The sequence below is a fragment of the Nansenia antarctica genome, assembly GCF_963989245.1.
Source record: "Nansenia antarctica genome assembly, chromosome: 19".
NCBI classification, from domain to species: domain Eukaryota; kingdom Metazoa; phylum Chordata; class Actinopteri; order Argentiniformes; family Microstomatidae; genus Nansenia; species Nansenia antarctica.
The window spans coordinates 7341707-7361812 of record NC_137692.1 but is presented as its reverse complement, the minus strand read 5'-3'; the positions used below and the strand labels follow the sequence as shown (position 1 = coordinate 7361812).

At 42.3% G+C, this 20106-nt stretch overlaps 1 protein-coding gene across 1 annotated transcript in view; it reads right to left on the bottom strand.

The window, feature by feature from the left end:
- Positions 1-19841, bottom strand: part of rbm33a (RNA binding motif protein 33a) — a 38040-nt gene extending 18199 nt beyond the window's left edge. Inside the window, exons 1-5 of the mRNA XM_080548913.1 lie at positions 19726-19841; positions 13892-13970; positions 13564-13612; positions 4390-4466; positions 3981-4284 (exon numbers count right to left, since the gene is read on the bottom strand). Coding sequence (XP_080405039.1) covers positions 3981-4284; positions 4390-4466; positions 13564-13612; positions 13892-13970; positions 19726-19744 — 528 coding nt within the window. The 5' untranslated portion in view covers positions 19745-19841. The remainder of the gene's footprint in view (positions 1-3980; positions 4285-4389; positions 4467-13563; positions 13613-13891; positions 13971-19725) is intronic.
- Positions 19842-20106: the final 265 nt, after the last annotated feature.

Below are 20106 nucleotides of genomic sequence, written 5' to 3'. Positions count from 1 at the left end.
CGCACGGGGTGGAAATGCAGCTACGAGAGGCATTCCAAAAGTGAGGCTGAAGCCTACAAGTCTCCCGACGTTTAGAGGTAGCATTCGGGAATACTACCGCTGGAGGAAGGATTGGGAAAGCCTACAGGAACAAGGCGATCCCTCCGGGTCTCCGGAAGTTAAGAAGTTTCAACTTCTGGAAAGTATAGAAGAGACCATAGTGAAGGATCTTAGGCTCGCGAGCCACAATGCTGCCAAAGATGTCTTCAGGGTGCTAGAGAATCGTTTCGGAAACATGAATGCAATCACCAACCTGATCGTAGCAGAGCTGCAGAAGATTTCTCCAGCCAAAGAGCACCAATTCAGGAAGGTGATCTGATCCGAATCACAGAGAAAGCTCTAGCAGACCTTAAAGATCTTAACAATGAAGTAGCCATCAAAAACCATCTGGTGACTGGAGCCATTGAGAACAAACTGCCACTCACTTTGAAAAAGGAGTGGCTTACTTTCCAAAAAGACCCCCGAAATGGTTTCCAGCCGGAGAGATACTTTGACACCTTCCTGGACTTCCTACAAAAGCAGGAAAGCATCCTCGAACAGTTGGAGCAGATGGAGATCACAGAGATCCCAGAGAAGAATACTGGGAAGAAGTTTGCTTTCACTAGAGCCACTGAGAGAGGCAGCGCTGATGACAATTGTGTTCTGTGCGAAGATAAACACAGAAGTAGGCTGTTCACCTGTAAAAAGTTCAGAGGCCTCGACTTGGCAGCAAGAAAGGCCGCGGTGAAGAAGTCTAGATCCTGCCGACTGTGCCTTTCATCACATGGCGCTGACGGAGAGTGTAACCTTAAATTCCTCTGCACCAAGAAAGGCTGCAAAGAAGGAGAGTCGTCAGACCACCATTACCTTCTCTGCCCCAGTGGAGACAGTAAGAAGGATGGTGGGGAAAAGAGAGAAACTCCAAGTAGCGGCGGTGAACGTGCACGGAGTTTGACCGTTGAACAGGAAGAGGTCTTGTCCCAACTCGCTCCAGAGATTGAGAAAAAAGTCAGGAGAGCCTTCACGAATAAGACAGCAGTTACGAGCTGCACTGAAGCAAAAGCCGGGAAGCTCCTGGAAGAAAATGGAGTAAACGAGTGTCCGGTAATAATGATGCTCCTGGAGGTCACTGCCAACGACGGGCAACAAATTGGTGCTCTGATAGACCTCGCATCAGATACAAATTACATTACCCACGCGGCTGCAAGTAGGCTTGGCCTGAAGAACGAGAAAATCACGCTAGTGGTGCAGGATGGGATGACTGTGAAAGCCAACACCAAAAGGTACCTCCTGAAGGTGAGGTTCAGGAGGACCCCGGAAGGTGAAAGAGCCCACCAGTTGGTCTGCTACGGCTTAGATGAAATATAATAGCCTGTGCGGGATTCGGGGATTCAGAAAGAGAGCCAGCTTGCAGAAGACAAGTCTAGGAAACGACCTTGCTGCGCATCCATCACAGACTTTGTGAATCCAGAGAGGTTCAGTAGCCTGTCAAGGTTGTGTCAAGCTGTTGCCTGGGTGTGGCGTGCTGCCCGAAAGTGGTTAGAGAAGAGGAGTTGCGGCACCAGTCGAGCAGGAAAGCAAGTTGAGCGCCTTGACAAGCAATCTGGAGAAACTGTACTCTCTCCTAAAGAACGTGAGGGTGCCCTACAGGATCTCTTCCTGGCTGCTCAGAAGGACATGTCTCTCCCGACAACTAAAATAAACCGACTGGTGGTGTACAAAGAGGAAGAATCTGGACTCTTGATGTGTAAGGGCAGAGTACCAACCGGGATGTCAGGAGGATGGTTGTTCTCCTCCCCATTGAGGGACAAGGGACATTGGTAGCCTCCCTAGACTAGTAGCTAGATCGGCTAGGTGGGAGGTGTACTGTCCAGTTAGGATGGGGTGTTTCAGTGTGCATATTTCAGCCTATAAAATGGGACAAATGTGAAATGTTGTTATTATTAATTATTAGTAACATTATTTTGAGTTATGCCTCATAACTGCGTGGGAATTGTTTGATTATAGTGATCAGTTATGCGTAGGGATATTGGGGGCTGTGATTAGGTGCTTAATAGTGGGATACCGTGCGTATGGGTTCATTGTGTGATGCCAGGACTCGAGGGATGCCACGGTTAGTGTGTATGATGCGTGCTTTGTGTAACATTTATATGCTTTGTGTTAGTCATTGAATGTGTCAGAGCTGTGTATTCATGTATGTTTTGTTGTCTGCATTCGCAGGTTTTACAATCTGTTCAATTTTCACTAAAAATACGAAAAACGAATTGAATGGTATCCGTGTCCTTCAGTCCAGCCTTTCGGTCGGCGTCAGTAGACCGAACAATAACCTTTTGCCATCCTTTTACAAGGGACAAATTCTGCTGTCTAGATATTTAGCAAACTATGACTTTGGCCTGTGGCAGCCAATATGGGTTTCCTCGCAACAATGTTTGAAAATAAATATTAGTAAGCTAGAGACAGAAAATAATTCCGGGGTGTTAATGAAAATTGTAACAGAGCATAAAGGAAAACATTGAAATGTTATGAGTGGGGGGGGGGGGGATAGAATGGAGCCTCCCTTGAATTACCATAACAGTGGGAGCAAGGCTTCATTACTATTCCTGACTGCATTTGAAATTCAATGAGATGTAAATGTTTGACATGATATACAGAAATGCAGAGGAGATAAAAACACACTCTCCAGCTCAGTGATGGTGAAAATATCATCTACTGACTCCTGCACAAACGGCTGCTTTATGACCCCATCTGTAAGTGCATGACATAATGCCAGGAGCATCACACACGCACACACTCACTGGGAGATGACAAGACAAGTTCTACCACTTCATAAACACATTTTATCTAACATCTATAACACACAATCTGGTCACTTCCCAAACTCAACATGTATATTCCAGGGTTTCACTTTGTATCCAAGAGCCTAAAATGTATTTCTCAAAGCCTAATGATGACATTAGACATTCCTAACACTACTTCAAAACAGGAGCTCCGAAACGATCAAAATAAGGTCAATCTGTAGGTTAGAGGACAGTGTTTGATGTTCTGCATCATTTACCTGCCAACCCAAAACACATATTATTGAAGACAAACACCCTTGTCAGCACTGGGATAGATGGACAGACTGCCCCAAGGGGACAGAATGGCTTAATCCTTTAAACTGTTCCACATATTACCTCTGAATACCACTGCAAACAAAAATGTTAAGCCCAAGCAGTTAAATGACCTTGTAAAGATAGGCCTAGTTATTATTATACACACACAAGAATACAAATGTGCACAAACACTCAATGTGTTTTTCAAAATAAGTACTGCGCAGTGCTGTGAACACTAGTAAGAAGGTCAGTGGTTTATCGTTATTGTGAAAAGAAGAGTAGACTAATACATGGAATTAGATGCCAAATGCCATTGCACCTTAGCAAATGGACCATAGCAGACATTGCTCAATGTGCAGGGATCTGGCCTTATCTGATCCTCTCGCTCCTGGCTAGAGGAAGGGAAATAAATAAAAGGGGAAAATCGCATCAATCATTTTAAAGGGTGTCCTTAGGAAGGTCAATAATCTTTTCACCTATGTGAGACTTTATCAGATGCAGTCTAAAGCCAATATAAAAGCCCCTCACATTAACCTCCGTCGATTGGCAGCACATCTTCCTCACACAAAGCAGCCTTTTATGCCAACAAAGATATAGGGCTCAAGGTCACAATGGCACTGGGTTTCAGAGGCGACAGAAGAGCATTACCTAATGCCAAACAAGCTGTCAACATGAACTCTGTCAGCAAAAGGAGAAATAAACTGTCGGAGAGTGATAATGAATCTAATCCCTCCCCAACATGCATCCCCCTTCAGCATCCACTGAATAGATTTGAAATGTGCCCCCGAAACTAAGACAGGAAAATCAACATTATCTTTAAGATACAATAGAATAAGACAGAAAGAGGAGAGGGAGGGAGCATGGACTCACTTGAAATTCATCATCTAAAGGCTCATTGATTTGGATGTCTAACACTTCATCTGGGTAAGCCTCCTCAGCCTGTTCCCCTGAGTATTCCATTTGTCCATCCGGATTGACCATGTCGTTGGCCTGGCTGTACTCGTCCACATACTCTTCCCCCTCCTGCTGATAGCCCCCCTCCTCTACATCCCCTTCATCATAGCCCTCGGGTTCAAGGTTCACAATGTCTTCTGTGTAACCTGCATCCAAGGGGGCCTGCTGGCCGAAGGATGGGCCCATATCTTGTGTTGCATTGAGGCTGACATGCTGGCCGCTGAAAGTCAAAGGCAAAAACTAATTAGACTTCTGCTGAAAGACGGATGAACAATTCTAAATTAAGTGCTACAATTGGAAATGCAATATGCATATTTCAACTGACCTCATGTTTTGATCTTCATCATCACTTTGCAGAAGGTCGTCGTTCAGCTCTTCATCTGAGGCATCATCTGAAGGATTCTTCAAACAAAAACAATAGAGTGGTGTTATGTCCGTAGTGTTTTGTTTGTTTCTTGGGTTCTCTCCCAGTTGATTGCCCTTTCCTCCTACCAATCGCCATGGTGATGGCCTGATTGAGCAAGGGTGGAGGGAGGATGCAAGGGTGGAGGGAGGATGCAAGGCTGGGACAGACACTTAGATTGTGCTAGTGGGCCAGTCTACAACTTCCGACAAACAAATACAACACATGTTATGAACTTACATACTTAGAAAACACCTTTTTGAGTCAGAAGCAGTAAAAACACAGTATAAGAAAGCAGACTCTCGCCTTTCTGATAAGGAGATGTTTCATGATTATTGGAATGGAGTATTGCAGACAAAATAGTTACTTAAAAAGCATCCTCTTTAGCCTTAATACTGTATCAAGATGCATTTGAGGTGGTAAATCCTAAGGAATCAGGCAGAAAAAAACATAAAAATTCCTCGCAGTCTCTCTTACTCTTGGTGATATTTTGCCTTAACAGATCAAATATTGAGCATATGCAGCTCGTACTTCCGTGCAGAGGGCAAGATTAAGTATTTTGAACAGGAAGTAGTTCTGAACCCATTGGTACGAGATCTTAAGGAACTAGAGGACACTGGCATTGTTTTGGGGGATGGACGAGTTTTGAGAGGTGCTTTATGTGATGAACCATATCAACCATGCTATCAACCACACTATAAGGAAAAAAAGGGTGTGTCGATTTGATCGCAGATAGGATGTCTGTTAGGTGTACTCATTGAGACAGAAAGGACCCAGAAGAGAGAGTAATTAGCGTGTTCATGAATGTAACCAACGACTGTCATCATAATTACAACCTAGTATACAAATCATTCTGTCTTGACACCTCTACAGAATTATCTGCGTTTGCCACACGTCAGTAGAACTTGGTTATATGTGATATTATAAATAATATGATTAATTTGCCCTAAAAAAAGAGGTCTAGTCCACTGTCAACGGGTTCAACAAGAAATATAACCGCAAGCGACAATGGGGCGTCTTCCTACAGATATGCCCCCATAACCATAAATGGGGTGAGATTGACAGACACAGGGTAGACCTACAGACAGGTTGTAGATTGACAGATAGGGGGTAGACCTACAGACAGGGGGGTAGACCACTCACCTAATATGGGCCAAGTTGAACTCATGATATACTAAGCAATGATATTATGAAGTACCATAGGGCCACGGGCCTGTAAGGTACCAGTCACCTAATTATGGCCTGATATAAAAATTATCTGTTGATAGTCATATTGACATCATACCAGTAGGGCCGCACGATTTGGGGAAAATATCTAATTGCGATTTTTCTGACAGATATTGCGATTGCGATTCAATTTGTGATATAATTTGTTTAAAGCGACCCAACGGAAGTTTATTGTAAAATGCGGCCATATGTCCGGCTAGGAAAGTCTTATCAACGTGCAGTTTGTTTGTACGTGTTCAGGAGACTTAGGATCACAAATTGGCTCCCGTCTCTAGCACCCCCACAGCCCGAGCTACGAGTGAAAGAACTAAACGTACATGAAACTTCCATTGGGCGTATGCGTAGTTACCTTGGGCCACTTCTGTGTTTCCCCTATGTTTGCTGCCTTGGGGGGGGTGGCATGGACTTGGACCCTTGACTACCTGTCCACTTTCTCACCTGGTTCTTGCTCTCTCTCTGGTGTGCCAACACCATCCTGCACTCTCTCCCTCTTTTGCTGTTAACCAAAAAGCAATCATAACAAACATATTTGTAGTATTTATAATTTAATATTTTAATTGATGCATATCAATTTATAACATCATTCTAATTGTATATTGGGTTGCTGTGGGCAATGCAGTCAAATAATGTCATTTTGACCTTACTCGCTCACCTGAAAAATTTCCATCTTTAAAAAACAGACATTTCCAATGAGTGAGGGTTTGTTCCAATGCTTCTATCCACTGTCCATGTACTGTAAATATATAATTATGGTATTACCATAAATCCCAATTCTAGCAGAATAATAACTATTGTATATATACTTCAAGTAAAATAATAAAGTGCATCCGGTTAGCTCTTTAGCTGGCAAGTGTGCAAGCAGACTAGCTCATCTAATCACCTCTGAGCTAGCTAGCTTGCTAGTTCTTTGACACTGTTCACACCATGGAACTATAATCACACACTTTATAGTCACAATAATAACGACCAATTTAAACCAACTTTCTCTGTCAGAACACTCATCTCACCCTTCAAAAACTCTTGTGTCGCACGCACACTCGCACAACAAAATTAATATTCTCCAGTGCTGGCACAGCGCGAAGCGATGTGTGGAGATAGGTCTGGCTATGCGAGACTACTGGCGGACTAACGTTACCGGCTGCCCCCCCAATTAAGTTGTAGGGGAAACACTGGTGTGGATGACACAAGAAAAAACATTGAATCCGACGAGCTGTATAACGTATCCCAAATCGCAGGCTTTGCGATTTGCTAATGGCATCATTTCAAATCGCAATTTCGATTTAAAATCGATTAATCGTGCAGCCCTACATACCAGCAACAAACACTATAGTTTCAATGTCTATATCTGTAAATATGGCAATAAATGTTTTAACTCAACACTTCCACTATCTGTTTAAACTTAAAAGGTGTATAGGTACTATTATACTATAGTAGGTATACTACGTACAGTCATTTGAAAAACTTTGATAAGAAATATGGACATATCAATATTTGATAGGTGGTGTAGATAAAGGTGATGTAATTGAACCAAGAACAATGAATATTTAACTTCATCATTGATTTAACAAAATAATTAACAAAGATGCCAATTCCTACTGAGGAAAAGGTTAGGACACCCAAACTGCCCTAATAGCTGGTATTGCCCCCTTTGGCTGAAATAACCATCAATTACATTAATTGCCTAGATTTTCAATAACTGTCTACCAGTCTCTGACATTGACTGGGAGAAATATTTTCCCACTCCTCCATGAAGAATTCTTTCACCTGTGTGATGTTTGAGGGGTGCCTTGCATGCACAGCCCGTTTCAAAATCACCCCCACAGCATCTCAATAGGATTAAGATCCGGGCTTTGACTTGGCCATTACAGAACTCTCCATTTCTTTCTTTTGAGCCATTCCTTGGTGGATTTACTGGGATGTTTTGGGTCATTGTCATGTTGCATGGTCCACATCCGCTTCAGCTTAAATTTTTGGACAGATGGTCTCACATTTTCCTCAAGCACTCTCTGATGCATACAATAAAGAATTCATAGATGGTGAGCTGGCCAGGCCCTGCTGCAGCAAAGCAGCCCCAAACCATGACATTTCTACTCCCATAATTCACAGTTGGTATGAGGTTCTTGTGCTCAAATGCTGTCTTTTGTTTACTCCAAACATGTCTTCTGTTACTGTGCCCAAATAATTCAACTTTGGATTCATCTGTCCAAAGCACATTGTTCCAGAAGTCCTGGTGTTCTCTGGCAAACTTAAGTCTTGCCTGATGTTTTTTTTTTACAGCAAGGGTTTCCTCCTTGCACTCCTCCCATGAAAATCAAACGTCAGCAGTCTCTTTCTGATGGTAGAGGCGTGTACTTTGACATCAACTATGCTAACACTAACAAGGTCTTGTGACGACATTTTAGGATTGTTGGACTTCTTTAAGTTATTGTGTGTCTAATGTCTGTAGTTCTAATATGTATATATCTAGGTAATGCGATTAATTAGCATAAATATTTTTTTAACCACATTTTTTGGGTTAACGTGTTAACATTGACAGCCCTAATTTTATTACAATATAATTATGAATGCCATTTGAATGAACATAAGCAGCTAGGCTAATTAAAGATTTTACTTCCAGAACCAGCAAGGAGTGCCTCAATCACAAGCTCCCCAGAGGCTGTTGACATCAGCTTTGGGCTCAACAAGAAGTCCTCAGCCACGATCATTGTCTGTCTACAGCTCACCTGCTTCAACCACCAGCTCAACTAGCACAGTAGACCTAAGCATCTGGCTCAACAATTTTCACATGCCATTGGACAGGATACCACTACAGTTAAGAGCAGTGATTGCCAAAGGGAAATGACCTTTTCCAGGAGACCGTCAAGCGATGGTTAGAATCGCTGTGGATGAAATTAGTCTTTGCAGTTGCACTGAAAGATGGCGCTATAATTGGTACTTGCATCACTTCAAACTCAGCTAACGTGGTAACGTTTTTAGCTATCCAGTTAGCCAAAGCATTAGTTACCTACTCACTTACAGGTTTCGTTATTTGCTCACGAGTACCACACTCCTGTAATGTAGATTGGCAAAGCCCTGTAGATATATTTTGAGAAAGGTGTTTTGCTTTGAGGTGATATTTCAAAGACTAATTACTTGGTAATCGGCTTTGCAAACTGTGCAAATTACTTTTGTTTTCTCCAAAGATCCGTCAGGCAACTTTTTGTGAAGTGAAACTTTCCACCTAAAACTCATCTTATCCATCTTTAGCCAGGAAGGCTAATGGTTAATGCTTTGGCAGCACACATCCATCACATAGGTCAACTGCCACAGGACGGAAACAAAATGCGATTTTGAGTATTGATGTGTCTCTGTGGTTGGACAGTATCTTATTTTGGTTGGACAGTCTCCAAATATTATTTAAGGAGACTTCAAATACAGTACAATATTCTAAGTTAACATTTCCTACAATCTATTAGGTACTAATCACAAATTGTAAAATGAAAACTAAAATGGGGACCTGTAATTTTTGGAGACAGGCATGCGTCAGAGTTATGCAATTATAACTGGCGACTGCCTCAAAAAATGTAGAGTATGTCCGGTTATATTTACATTACGCAGTTTGTGACTAGGGATGCTCCGATCTGGATTTTTGGGGCCGATACCGATCACCGATTTTTTTCCTCAAGATCAACCGATACCGATACCGATTTTTAAAAAAATACATAACTGTAGGCCTACTGACTGGATAGCCTACATATTTTTTGCTTTTTAGACAAAAGTTTTGATCCATTAGGCACCAAGCAAACGCAGACCCATTTTTATGGCATAGTAAAAGTCTGGCCTATCACCCAGTTAGGGCCTGAAGCCCAAGTCAGTCGATATGGCTGTATAAAAGACATCATAAACGTGGCCTTCATGGTTTACATACTGTTACGTCCTCCTATGTTTTCTGTTCAGTTATCTGTCTTCCCCAGGGGGAAAAAAAAGAAGAAGAGAATTTTTTTTTTTTAAATAATAAAAAATCGGTTTTTGCGATCAGCCATTTTTGCCGATCACCGATCGAGTCATTTGGAGTGAAATCGGCCGATTTAAATCGGTGGCCGATAAATCGGAGCATCCCTATTTGTGACATAATGAACTTTCATAGAGTATGGGTACTTTGCACTATTGACTTCAAAGAATTCAACAAAATCCAGAGACGGATTCATGACTTGACTCGAGTCAATCTCGAGTCGCAAATTTGAGGACTTGAGACTTGCTTGACTAACATTGATAAAAGACTCGACTTGACTTTGACTTGGTATTCATGACTTGAGACTTGACTTAGATCACTTGAAAGGACTTGACTTGTTTTATTATTATTACATATTTGCATTTTTCTAGATATTGTGAACTTATGTTTTTGAAACATGATTGGGTGATTTCTAGTGCAATGCGTGTAACCTGTTACTACCTGGCAACCTACTGGACATGGCAAACCAGTAGAGGCCAATGGACGAGGCAAGTATCATGGAGGGGACCAAAAATAATAAAATTTGGATTCAAGGATTATTTTGTCGATGACGGTAGTAAGAAGAGAACAGCGGTATGCACTCAAAAAGCAGCTCAAATCAGTGACACGACCACCACAACATCCAACTTCTCCATCACTACAAAAACCACTAAGAAAGGTACCTGAATGTATCTTTTTACCAAACGTATTGGCTGTCTAGAAAGCTAACGTTAAGTTTAAGCTATGTTATGTTTGAGCCACTAACAGGCACACCCTCCTCTCTTTGTTCAAGGAGGCAGTAAAAGTTATGGCAGTCCCTGCATCAAGTGCACCTGTTGAACGTGTGTTCAGACATGGGGGGGGGGGGGGGGGAGTGATAATGCGAAGAACAACACAGCAGCCACCATCAAGAAGGCACAACAGCGGCTCTACTTCCTGAGAGTCCTCAGGAAGGAACACAACAAGCAGGAGATACTTTTACCTTCTACCTTCTACCGCGGCGCAGTGGAGAGCATCCTCACCTACGGCATCTGCAACTGGTTCTCCAGCTGCACAACCGCGGAGAGAAATGCGCTACAGAGAGTCGTGAGAACAGCCCAGAAGATCACCGGCGCCCCCCTCCCCTCTCTGGAAGAGCTGTACAACACACGCTGCCTCAGGAAGGCCTCCAAGATCTCCAGAGACCCAACCCACCCTGGGTACGAACACTTTGCCCGGCTGCCCTCGAAAAGGCGGTACAGGACCATGGCCGCAAGGACAAACAGACTGAAGCTCAGCTTCTACCCCAGGGCCATCCAGGCCCTGAACACAGCAAAGACCTAGGTTCTGGGCCCTGGACAGTCTGGACGGATTGATGGCAACTGCTGGATTGAAAAAAATCAGGTGTAGTGCTGAGGCACAAATGTGTACATTTCAAGCCTGCAAACTGCGACACTTTAAATGAATGTGCAATAACACTATGTGCAATATGACAACCCTAGTCGTCTTATCTGTACAGTATAGTATAGTGGATAGTGTACATAGCCTTTATTTATGTAAACCAGCTCCTTTCCCTTGTTTTTTTTCTTGTTTTTTTTCTTTCCTAGCACCAGGGGAGCCACCCCTCCCAAATTTCGTTGTTTGGTACCTGTACTATAGCAATGACAATAAAGACCATTCATTCATTCATTCATCGCTCACAATTGAGTGACAAAGTACTATCAAATATTGTTTTTTGGAAATGCAGTGCATTGTAAGTGGCTATGCACCGTATGTTTCTAAGCAGCAAGATCGCTACCAGGTTGTCGCTAGCTAGTATGGATATGGACAGGGCAATATAAGATGAATAGAATGTCCCCAAAAAGTCAGTTCATGAACATTTCTTACAAAGAAATCAACAGTCAAAAGAAATACATTTTAATGGTAGGTTCATTTTAACAGTGAGAGACAGAATATAAAAACAAATCCCAGAAAATCACATTATATGAATGTAGAACAAATATTTGTGTTTTATTGAGTAAAATAAGTATTTCACCCCCTACCAATCAGCAAGAATTCTGGCTCCCACAGACCGTTTATGTGACCATGAGGCACACAGATTAGTCCTCTCACTTTAAGAAAGTACTCCTAATCTCAACTCGTTACCTGTATAAAAAACACCTGTCCACAGAAATCAATCAATCAGATTCCAACTTCTCCACCATGGGCAAGACCAAAGAGTTGTCTAAGGACATCAGGGACAAGATTCTAGACCTGCACAAGACTGGAATGGCTACAAGACCATTGGCAAGCATCTTGGTGAGAAGGAGAATACTGTTATTCGATTATTCGAAAATGCAAGAAACACGAATTGACCATCAATCTCCCTCGGTCTGATGTAGCCTAATGTTTAGTATGTCAGTATTTAGTGGCATACTTACTAAAAACATTATACTTGAATAATAAACTAAGTTTATATAATATATACCTGTTTTTAGTCCATACACTACTCATGTTGTTCATTTAGGTGGCTTGTTATAGATGTCTACTATTAACTGATTTAAATGTGGAAACTGCCGTAGATCATCAGAATTTCATATGCCTTGGCTTGCTGTGATTCTCACCACACTAAAGCCCAATTTATACTTCTGCGTAAAATCGACGGCGTAGGTTGACGCGCACTCTCCAAAAATGTAACTACGCGGCAGTGCCTACGCAACCGTAAGCACTGTGATTGGTCCGCTTGGTAGCACATGATTCCGACATGACTCTGACTCTCTCGTAGGCCAAAATGCGGAAGCCATGACAGAAATGTCATTTACTTTTTCTGTAATTACTTATTAATAAAGATTTTAAAAATTATGATAACCATCGTATTATCTTAGTTTAATGTCATTTCAATGCATCATAGAACTTTTATTTACAACAAGCATAAAAAAACAAAACGCTATTATGCTGCTTTGAGTACACCGTTCCAACGGAGCGCCCTATGGAAGCGTCAGGCACAGCCTTCCTATAAGGAGCGCGATTCACATTTATGAGATGTACAATCCTGTTTATTTAGAAATAAATTATTCGTTACAGGGAGCCCCATGGCTGTTCGTTGGGTTTAAATTATATTTATGATAGATATATTTAATATTTAAGTTATCTATAAGAACTGTGATTGGTCCGCTTGGTAGCGTCACATTCCGACTCTCTCGTAAATGCGGAAGTCATGACAGAAATGTCATTTACTTCTTCTGTAATTACTTATTAATAAAGATTTGAAAAATGATTATCTTAGTTTACTGTCATTTCAATGCATTATAGACATTTTCTTTACAACAAGCATAACAAAAATAAGTTTTTTTGATAGCTATTATGCCGCGCCGCGACCAACGTAGAACTATAAATTGGGAGAGCCCTTGCGTAGCCTATGGCGTAGCCTATGGCGTAGCCTACGGCGTAGCCGCGCGTAAATTCGACGCAGAAGTATAAATTGGGCTTAACTTGGGACTTGCTTGAGACTTGAAGGTTAAGACTTGAGACTTGCATATGTGTCTCTGACAAAATCTTAACTACCTGGTACGTGCCTAGTGGTGCATCTTATAATTAATCGCAAAGAACAATTAATGAATTAATTGGTATTAATTAAGGTAATAATTGTTTTAATGTTACTAATTAAATACTTATGTAAGCTAATAACCTATCTGTGTGTGTGTGTGTTTGAGGGGGGTGGTGGCGGGGGCAACCCCAAACGGATGCTTTATTCCCATGTGGTGAAGGCAACCTGGGCAGGTTAAGGCAATTTTTGTCCATCGAGCTTCCTCCTGGTTCGCATCAACACATCCCCCTGTGGAGGAACCACCTGCCACAAACCTCCCAGCCTATACAATTATGAGCTCTACTTCATCATATTATCTATTAATCACAGCAGGTTGGATTGTATGTTGTCTTACCTTCTTGGCTGTTAGCCAATCATCCGCGAGCAAATCCCCCTCAAGATCACTATAAGGATATAAAAGACAAAGTTAGTCAAACAAGACTTATATTGCAGAGTATAATACTCATGCAGTCAAAAAGTAACAGTTCACAACGAAATCTAAATCTGAACAAGTCTAAGTGGTCTTATGTCAATACAAGTATTTATCCCACATACCACTGGTTGTGTAGATTAACCTATATGCCTCAACCCCAAAGTAATAGAACAGCAGAGCACCAATAAAATCAGGAAATTAGAATTTTCTTGTGAGGTCAGAAACATGTCACGCCAAGTAGCAAAAATACCTGTCTAAATCATCGTCTTCCCCTCTTCTCCTGCGTGACCTCTCAGCGCCTGGCTTGTCATACTCATCAAAGTCATCATCTGAAATCAGAAAGACAGTTGAGTTTAAGACAACTCCTCAACACCATTCATGACGTTTAGCAGACACCTTTATCCAAAGTGACTTACAGCAAGTACAACACCAGCCCTTGAAGCCCACTATGTTAATCTGTACTTATAATGAGGCAATGGGGGAACCAGATGTGAGCTAATTGATAAATGATAGCACGTCCACCCACTGGTCATAGAATGTGAGAAAACAGGGTTTCGCCAGGTTTGCGCTACTTAATCACCATTAAAAAATACATTTTTGGAAGATTTAGTCTTACATGGGTAAACATACAAGCCCGTATGTATTATAGTTTAGCTCTGTGTGCTTGTTTTCAATGTACTTTATTGTTTTAAGACTGTTATTTCAACGTTACCGTTGCTATTCACTAGGGCTGCACCAAATTAAACATTCTTGGCCGAAGCCGATTTTAAGGAAACATTTGGCCGAATACCAAATACGTACCGGCAGTTTTTCATGTATTTTTTGTACCATTGCATAAATTAAATACATACTACATTTTCCTTTTTATTCATGCACACAATCAAAATTGTGAAAACTTTTATTAATTACTTTTATTGAACATTCCAGCAGACATTAGGCTATACCAACAAAGCACAATAACTGAAAATAAATAAATAAGAACAGCATTGCACTGTTTGATCGCGTCATCAAAAAACGTCTACTCAGGGTTTTTCCTGGCACAAAATTAGGTGTTATGACAGAGAAAGTTTGTTAGTCCTTGTTTTAGTTTTTTGTTTTTTTCTGAGTGGGGCAGTCCCACTCATATTTTTCATTTTATTGATAGATACAGTGAAGATTTAGACAGGAAGGATGGGTGAGAGAGAGGAGGGATGACATGCAGGATATCGAACCGGGGACCCTGTGGTCAGCGCTTAACCCGCTACGCCACCTAAGCGCCCCTGTTAGTCCTTGTTAATGACAGTAGTACCATGTCAGTCCAAAACCTATTGTTGACCGTCTGATTTGTTTTTACTATTATTCGGCCGAATACATTCGGTGGTTAGCCTAGTTTTCCTTTTCCTAGGTATTAGCCGAATGTTGCAACTTTTCAGATTTTTTTGCAGCTTTTCGCAATATTCGCAAATTCCCGCATTTTCATCGCATAAAATCACAAAAACTCCACACATATTCCATTGCATAATCAAGGAAAAATAATCATAATCTGGAGGGACTGAATGAAACTACTATGAACACACACATGCATTCATTTGACAACAATTGCGTAAAGCGTTTGCCAAGCTTGCAACTAGACAGCTATGCTAGATAGTTAATACCTCCCAACTAGACAGCTGCTAGATAGTTAATACCTCCCAACTAGACAGCTGCTAGATAGTTAATACCGCCCAACTAGACAGCTGCTAGATAGTTAATACCTCCCAACTAGACAGCTGCTAGATAGTTAATACCTCCCAACTAGACAGCTGCTAGATAGTTAATACCTCCCAACTAGACAGCTGCTAGATAGTTAATACCGCCCAACTAGACAGCTGCTAGATAGTTAATACCTCCCAACTAGACAGCTAAGCTAGATAGTTAATACCTCCCAACTAGACAGCTGCTAGATAGTTAATACCTCCCAACTAGACAGCTGCTAGATAGTTAATACCTCCCAACTAGACAGCTGCTAGATAGTTAATACCGACAAACTAGACAGCTGCTAGATAGTTAATAGACAGCTATGCTAGATAGTTAATAGACAGCTATGCTAGATAGTTAATACCGCCCAACTAGACAGCTGCTAGATAGTTAATACCGCCCAACTAGACAGCTAAGCTATGGCACTTTTCCACTACCGGCCCGGCTCGGGTCAGCACGGCTCGCTTCGGCACGCTTTTGAACAGTTCTGGGTATGAGCCTTTTTCCACTATACACAAGAGACCAGGAGCGAGTAGGCGGAGTAGGAGATAGTAGGCGGAGTTACGCGTCATAACAGCGCGCCATGGTGGTGACGTATATTTTCACGAGACACAACACAGCCACAACAATAGCAACATGGAGGAACTTGAAGCTATCGTATACCTTTTCCTCAGCATGTGGTATATTATTAACCGTGATTTTTTGGAGAGAAAGAGAGAGAGGGAAAGAGAGAGGAAGCTATGTACCGTATTTTCCGGACTATAAGTCGCGGTTTTTTTCATACTTTGGCTGGTCCTGCGACTTATAGTCAGGTGCGACTTATATCAATAATTCATAATCTCTGACTGACATGAACTGACATACGGTAATCTCTGACTGACATGAACCAAGGAGTAACTTCCGCTAGCGCCTCATACACGATAGAATAGCCATTATACTTGACAATGTGGACATTAAACACGACAATGTGGACATTAAACATGATGTTATGGACCTTATACACAATGTTATGGACGTTATAAACGATATTAAAGTCATTTATTCCTTCCAGAGACTGTTCTATGTTGCTAAATTACCCCCGCGAGGCTATTTTGCTACTTCCGCTAGCGCCACATACGCGATAGAATAGCCATTATACTCGACAATGTGGACATTAAACACGACAATGTGGACATTAAACATGATATTATGGACCTTATACACGATATTATGAACGTTATACACGATATTAAAGTCATTTATTACCTTTCAGAGGCTGTTCAATGTTGCATTGTTTGTAGGCCGCCCTTCATCCTAACTACTTCCGTTTTTCACCAAGCTATCTTTGTCATGGCCTTATACACGATAAATAGTCGTTACACTCGACAATGTGGACATTAAGCACTATATTATGAACGTTATACACGCTATTATGAACGTTATACACGATATTAAAGTCATTTATTACCTTTCAGAGGCTGTTCCATCCTGTTTGCTTGCTCCCGCGACGCCATTTTGTAGCAACGCGCTAGCTAGCCCTGGCTTTACACTCGATAATTTAAGTATTTCTAACCTTTCAGAAGAAGTTTTAATGTGAATTATGTCCTTCCTGGGCTTACAAATCCTCTCATGTCTCTTCACAGTGCCAGACTAGAGTCAAGCTCAACAGGGTCTTCTTTCCCCGCTGATTCCGCCAAGCCCGTTCCCTTGAACCAGTGTTTCCTCTACATGCATTTCATCGTGGCGGTCCGCCACGATGGAATTTCCTCCGCCACCATGCAGATTTCTCAACCAAAAAAAAAAAAAAAAGATTTAGGCCGCTTTTCAGACCTTCACAGCGCTAGACACACCCACAAGCGCGAAGCGACGCGCTTGCAAAACTGTTTTGTGATTCCTCATTTAAATTACGTTGTACCTGTTACAATGACAATAAAGATCATTCATCTTCATCAAGATGAGAGATGGAGCGATCCGCTCACACAGCTGTCCCGCATCCGCTAATCAGCGCAGCACCGAACCGCCGGGCTCGTTGAGCGGATGCGAGGCAGCTGTGCCCGGGACCGGCCACTTCACATAAAGGAAGGAAGGAAGGAAGGAAAGAAAGAAAGCCGTGCACAAACGAGAGCTAAGTCAGACCGGGACGCTGCCAGTATGTGTGAGAGCCGGACTGCCGGCGTGAACATTTGAACCGTGTCATTTTATTTAATGGACCATTTCGTTGTCTGGTACCTGTACTGTAGCAATGACAAATAAAGTCCATTCCATTCCATTCCAGAGAGGGACGGACGGACTACCCTTGTTTTTAATTTACAGGAAAACATTTTATTTTCGAGTTTTGGCTGAAATGACGTCGTTGTTTTGAGCGCGCGTGCGCGTTTCATGCGCGTGCACGCGAAAAAATCGCGTGATCAGCACTACCCGCCACCATGGTAAAAATTCCTGGAGGAAACACTGCCTTGAACCATGCGACTTATAGTCCAGTGCGACTTATATGTGGTTTTTCCCTCTTTGTGACCCATTTTTGGCCTGCTGCGACTTATACTCGGGTGCGACTTATAGTCCGGAAAATACGGTACACATAATAAAGTCATGTTTTTTGAACCCTTAAAACCACTGCCTTCACTTGTCTGCTTTATGAACTGTATGAGCATATGAGATGGCTACTGCCTGATCGATGTCGACTCGACACTGCTCGTAGTGAATATAAGCACTTGACGCATGTTGAACTCCTGGTTCATTGAGTTTACTCCCGGTTCACTTCTCGGGGTGGCACCACGGTGGTTCAGGGCTCAAAATTACCGTATACCGATGGTGGAGTTAGCCAGCATAGTCTTGTCTTTTTACCACCTTCATAGCCGGTGTTATTCACGGGCAAAGACGGTGCCCGGAGGCACCCTTTGCGGGTTAATAACTGTGATTTACCGTGGGTTAATCAACACTTCAACAATTCAAACGTGTCCGGATAGGGGAGAGGACAGGGAATCCAAAACCATTTGAATGGTGTCGATACGACACTCTTATCACGGTCGACACAGCGCGGCGCGAATTCCCTGGTAAAACTTTTCTCTCCCCCCGCTGTCAACGGGAGTCGTCAACCAGGAAGTGGTGCTGCTGAGAGAGCAAGACACGAATCTACCAGCATTTGACTGCCGCTGGACTGAGGAACACCATAGGCACAGCACATCGCCATAATAGCGATTTTTGTGTTATGCTTGTTGTAAATAAAAGTTCTATGATGCATTGAAATGACATTAAATTAAGATAATACGATGGTCAGCATAATTTTTCGAATCTTTATTAATAAGCTATTACAGAAACAGTAGTGACATTTTCTTAGAGCGAATGTGGTATTTAAAGATGGCGGTTAGCGAAGAAATCTATGAACATGGGATGACGATTTCCATTGACCAATCAACAGTGTGCAGTGTCACACGTCACATGCAGCCTGGCAAAAAAGTACCCGTGCCATTTCTGGTACCCATCGCGAACAAGAACTATTTTAGTTCTTGTTTGGCCCGGATACCAGAAATGGCACTGGTACTTTTGGCAGTGGAAAAAGGATAATAAACCGGGCTGACCCGGGCTGGCCCTGTAGTGGAAAAGCACCACTAGATAGTTAATACCGCCCAAGTACCCGCCGGGTCTGGCTAATCCCTAGAAAGAAATGTTCCATTGCTTTAATAACGTCGTATCAACTGTAGACATGCAACTTCCGCAAATAACGGAAATAACATTTCAGCACCAATTACAAATGAGAAGTTATTTATAATCGTGCAACATTAGTGTTTATCTATCGGTATGTCCTACTGGGACGTTGCATTCTAGTCCAGCAATTAGACCTACCCGCGAATGCCTCTCAGTATTAGCTTGTTAGCTAGCTGGCAATAGATCTCAACATTGCGTGACGCCAACTTGTTGAAAGGTTAATTTATCATTAACTTAGCCATCTATGTGCCTGTCCTGTGCGCTGTTTATCTGAAGCAGAGTCCAGACATCTGGTTTAACTGACCGCCACACACAGAACTAAACACCGTGGACGCGTTAGCCTGCTAGTTCAGAGACATGCTAGTTCAGAGACATGCTAGTTCAGAGACATGCTAGTTCAGAGACATGCTAGTTCAGAGACATGGCGGTTAGCTACGGTAGCCAGCTAGCCTGTAGTTATCCAGTCCAGTGGACAGTGCCGACCGTAAAGATGCACATTGTGAAGGTCTGGACCCAATAACACATCATGACATCGTATATGCGACGCACAGCCAGGTGAATTAGCGTTAAGAACACATTGAGGCCTTTCTGCTAGATAGCTGACAGATCAATGTACCTAGCATAGCATAGGTGCTAGCTGGCTAACTGACAATAAACAGGATGTAATGTGCTAGGATATCCTACCTCGGGCGCTGGCCGCCATGGCGCAAGACGGTTTCCTCAGGGTACCAGAGGCTTATATCATTGAAGAAGACATGTAAATGTTGACTTGTATGGCTTCAGATCAGGCTAGTTGACCACCATCAACACAGAGAACCAGACCGTAAACATGGATGTCTCTGGTGCATTGTGGGACATGATGAGCAGTGCGGTCCCCATCAGCCCTGATCCCAGGTCGGTTTCTTAGACCTCATAGAAGTCTGTGGGGGTAGGGACATGTTTATTATAGGGACTTTTTGATTGATTGAAAACTTTATTAGAATGTTTGCAGAAGTAGGTACATGAAAGTACATATTACATACAAGGTCAAACTAAAAGGATAAAAACCCAAGAAAGCCACTGGCT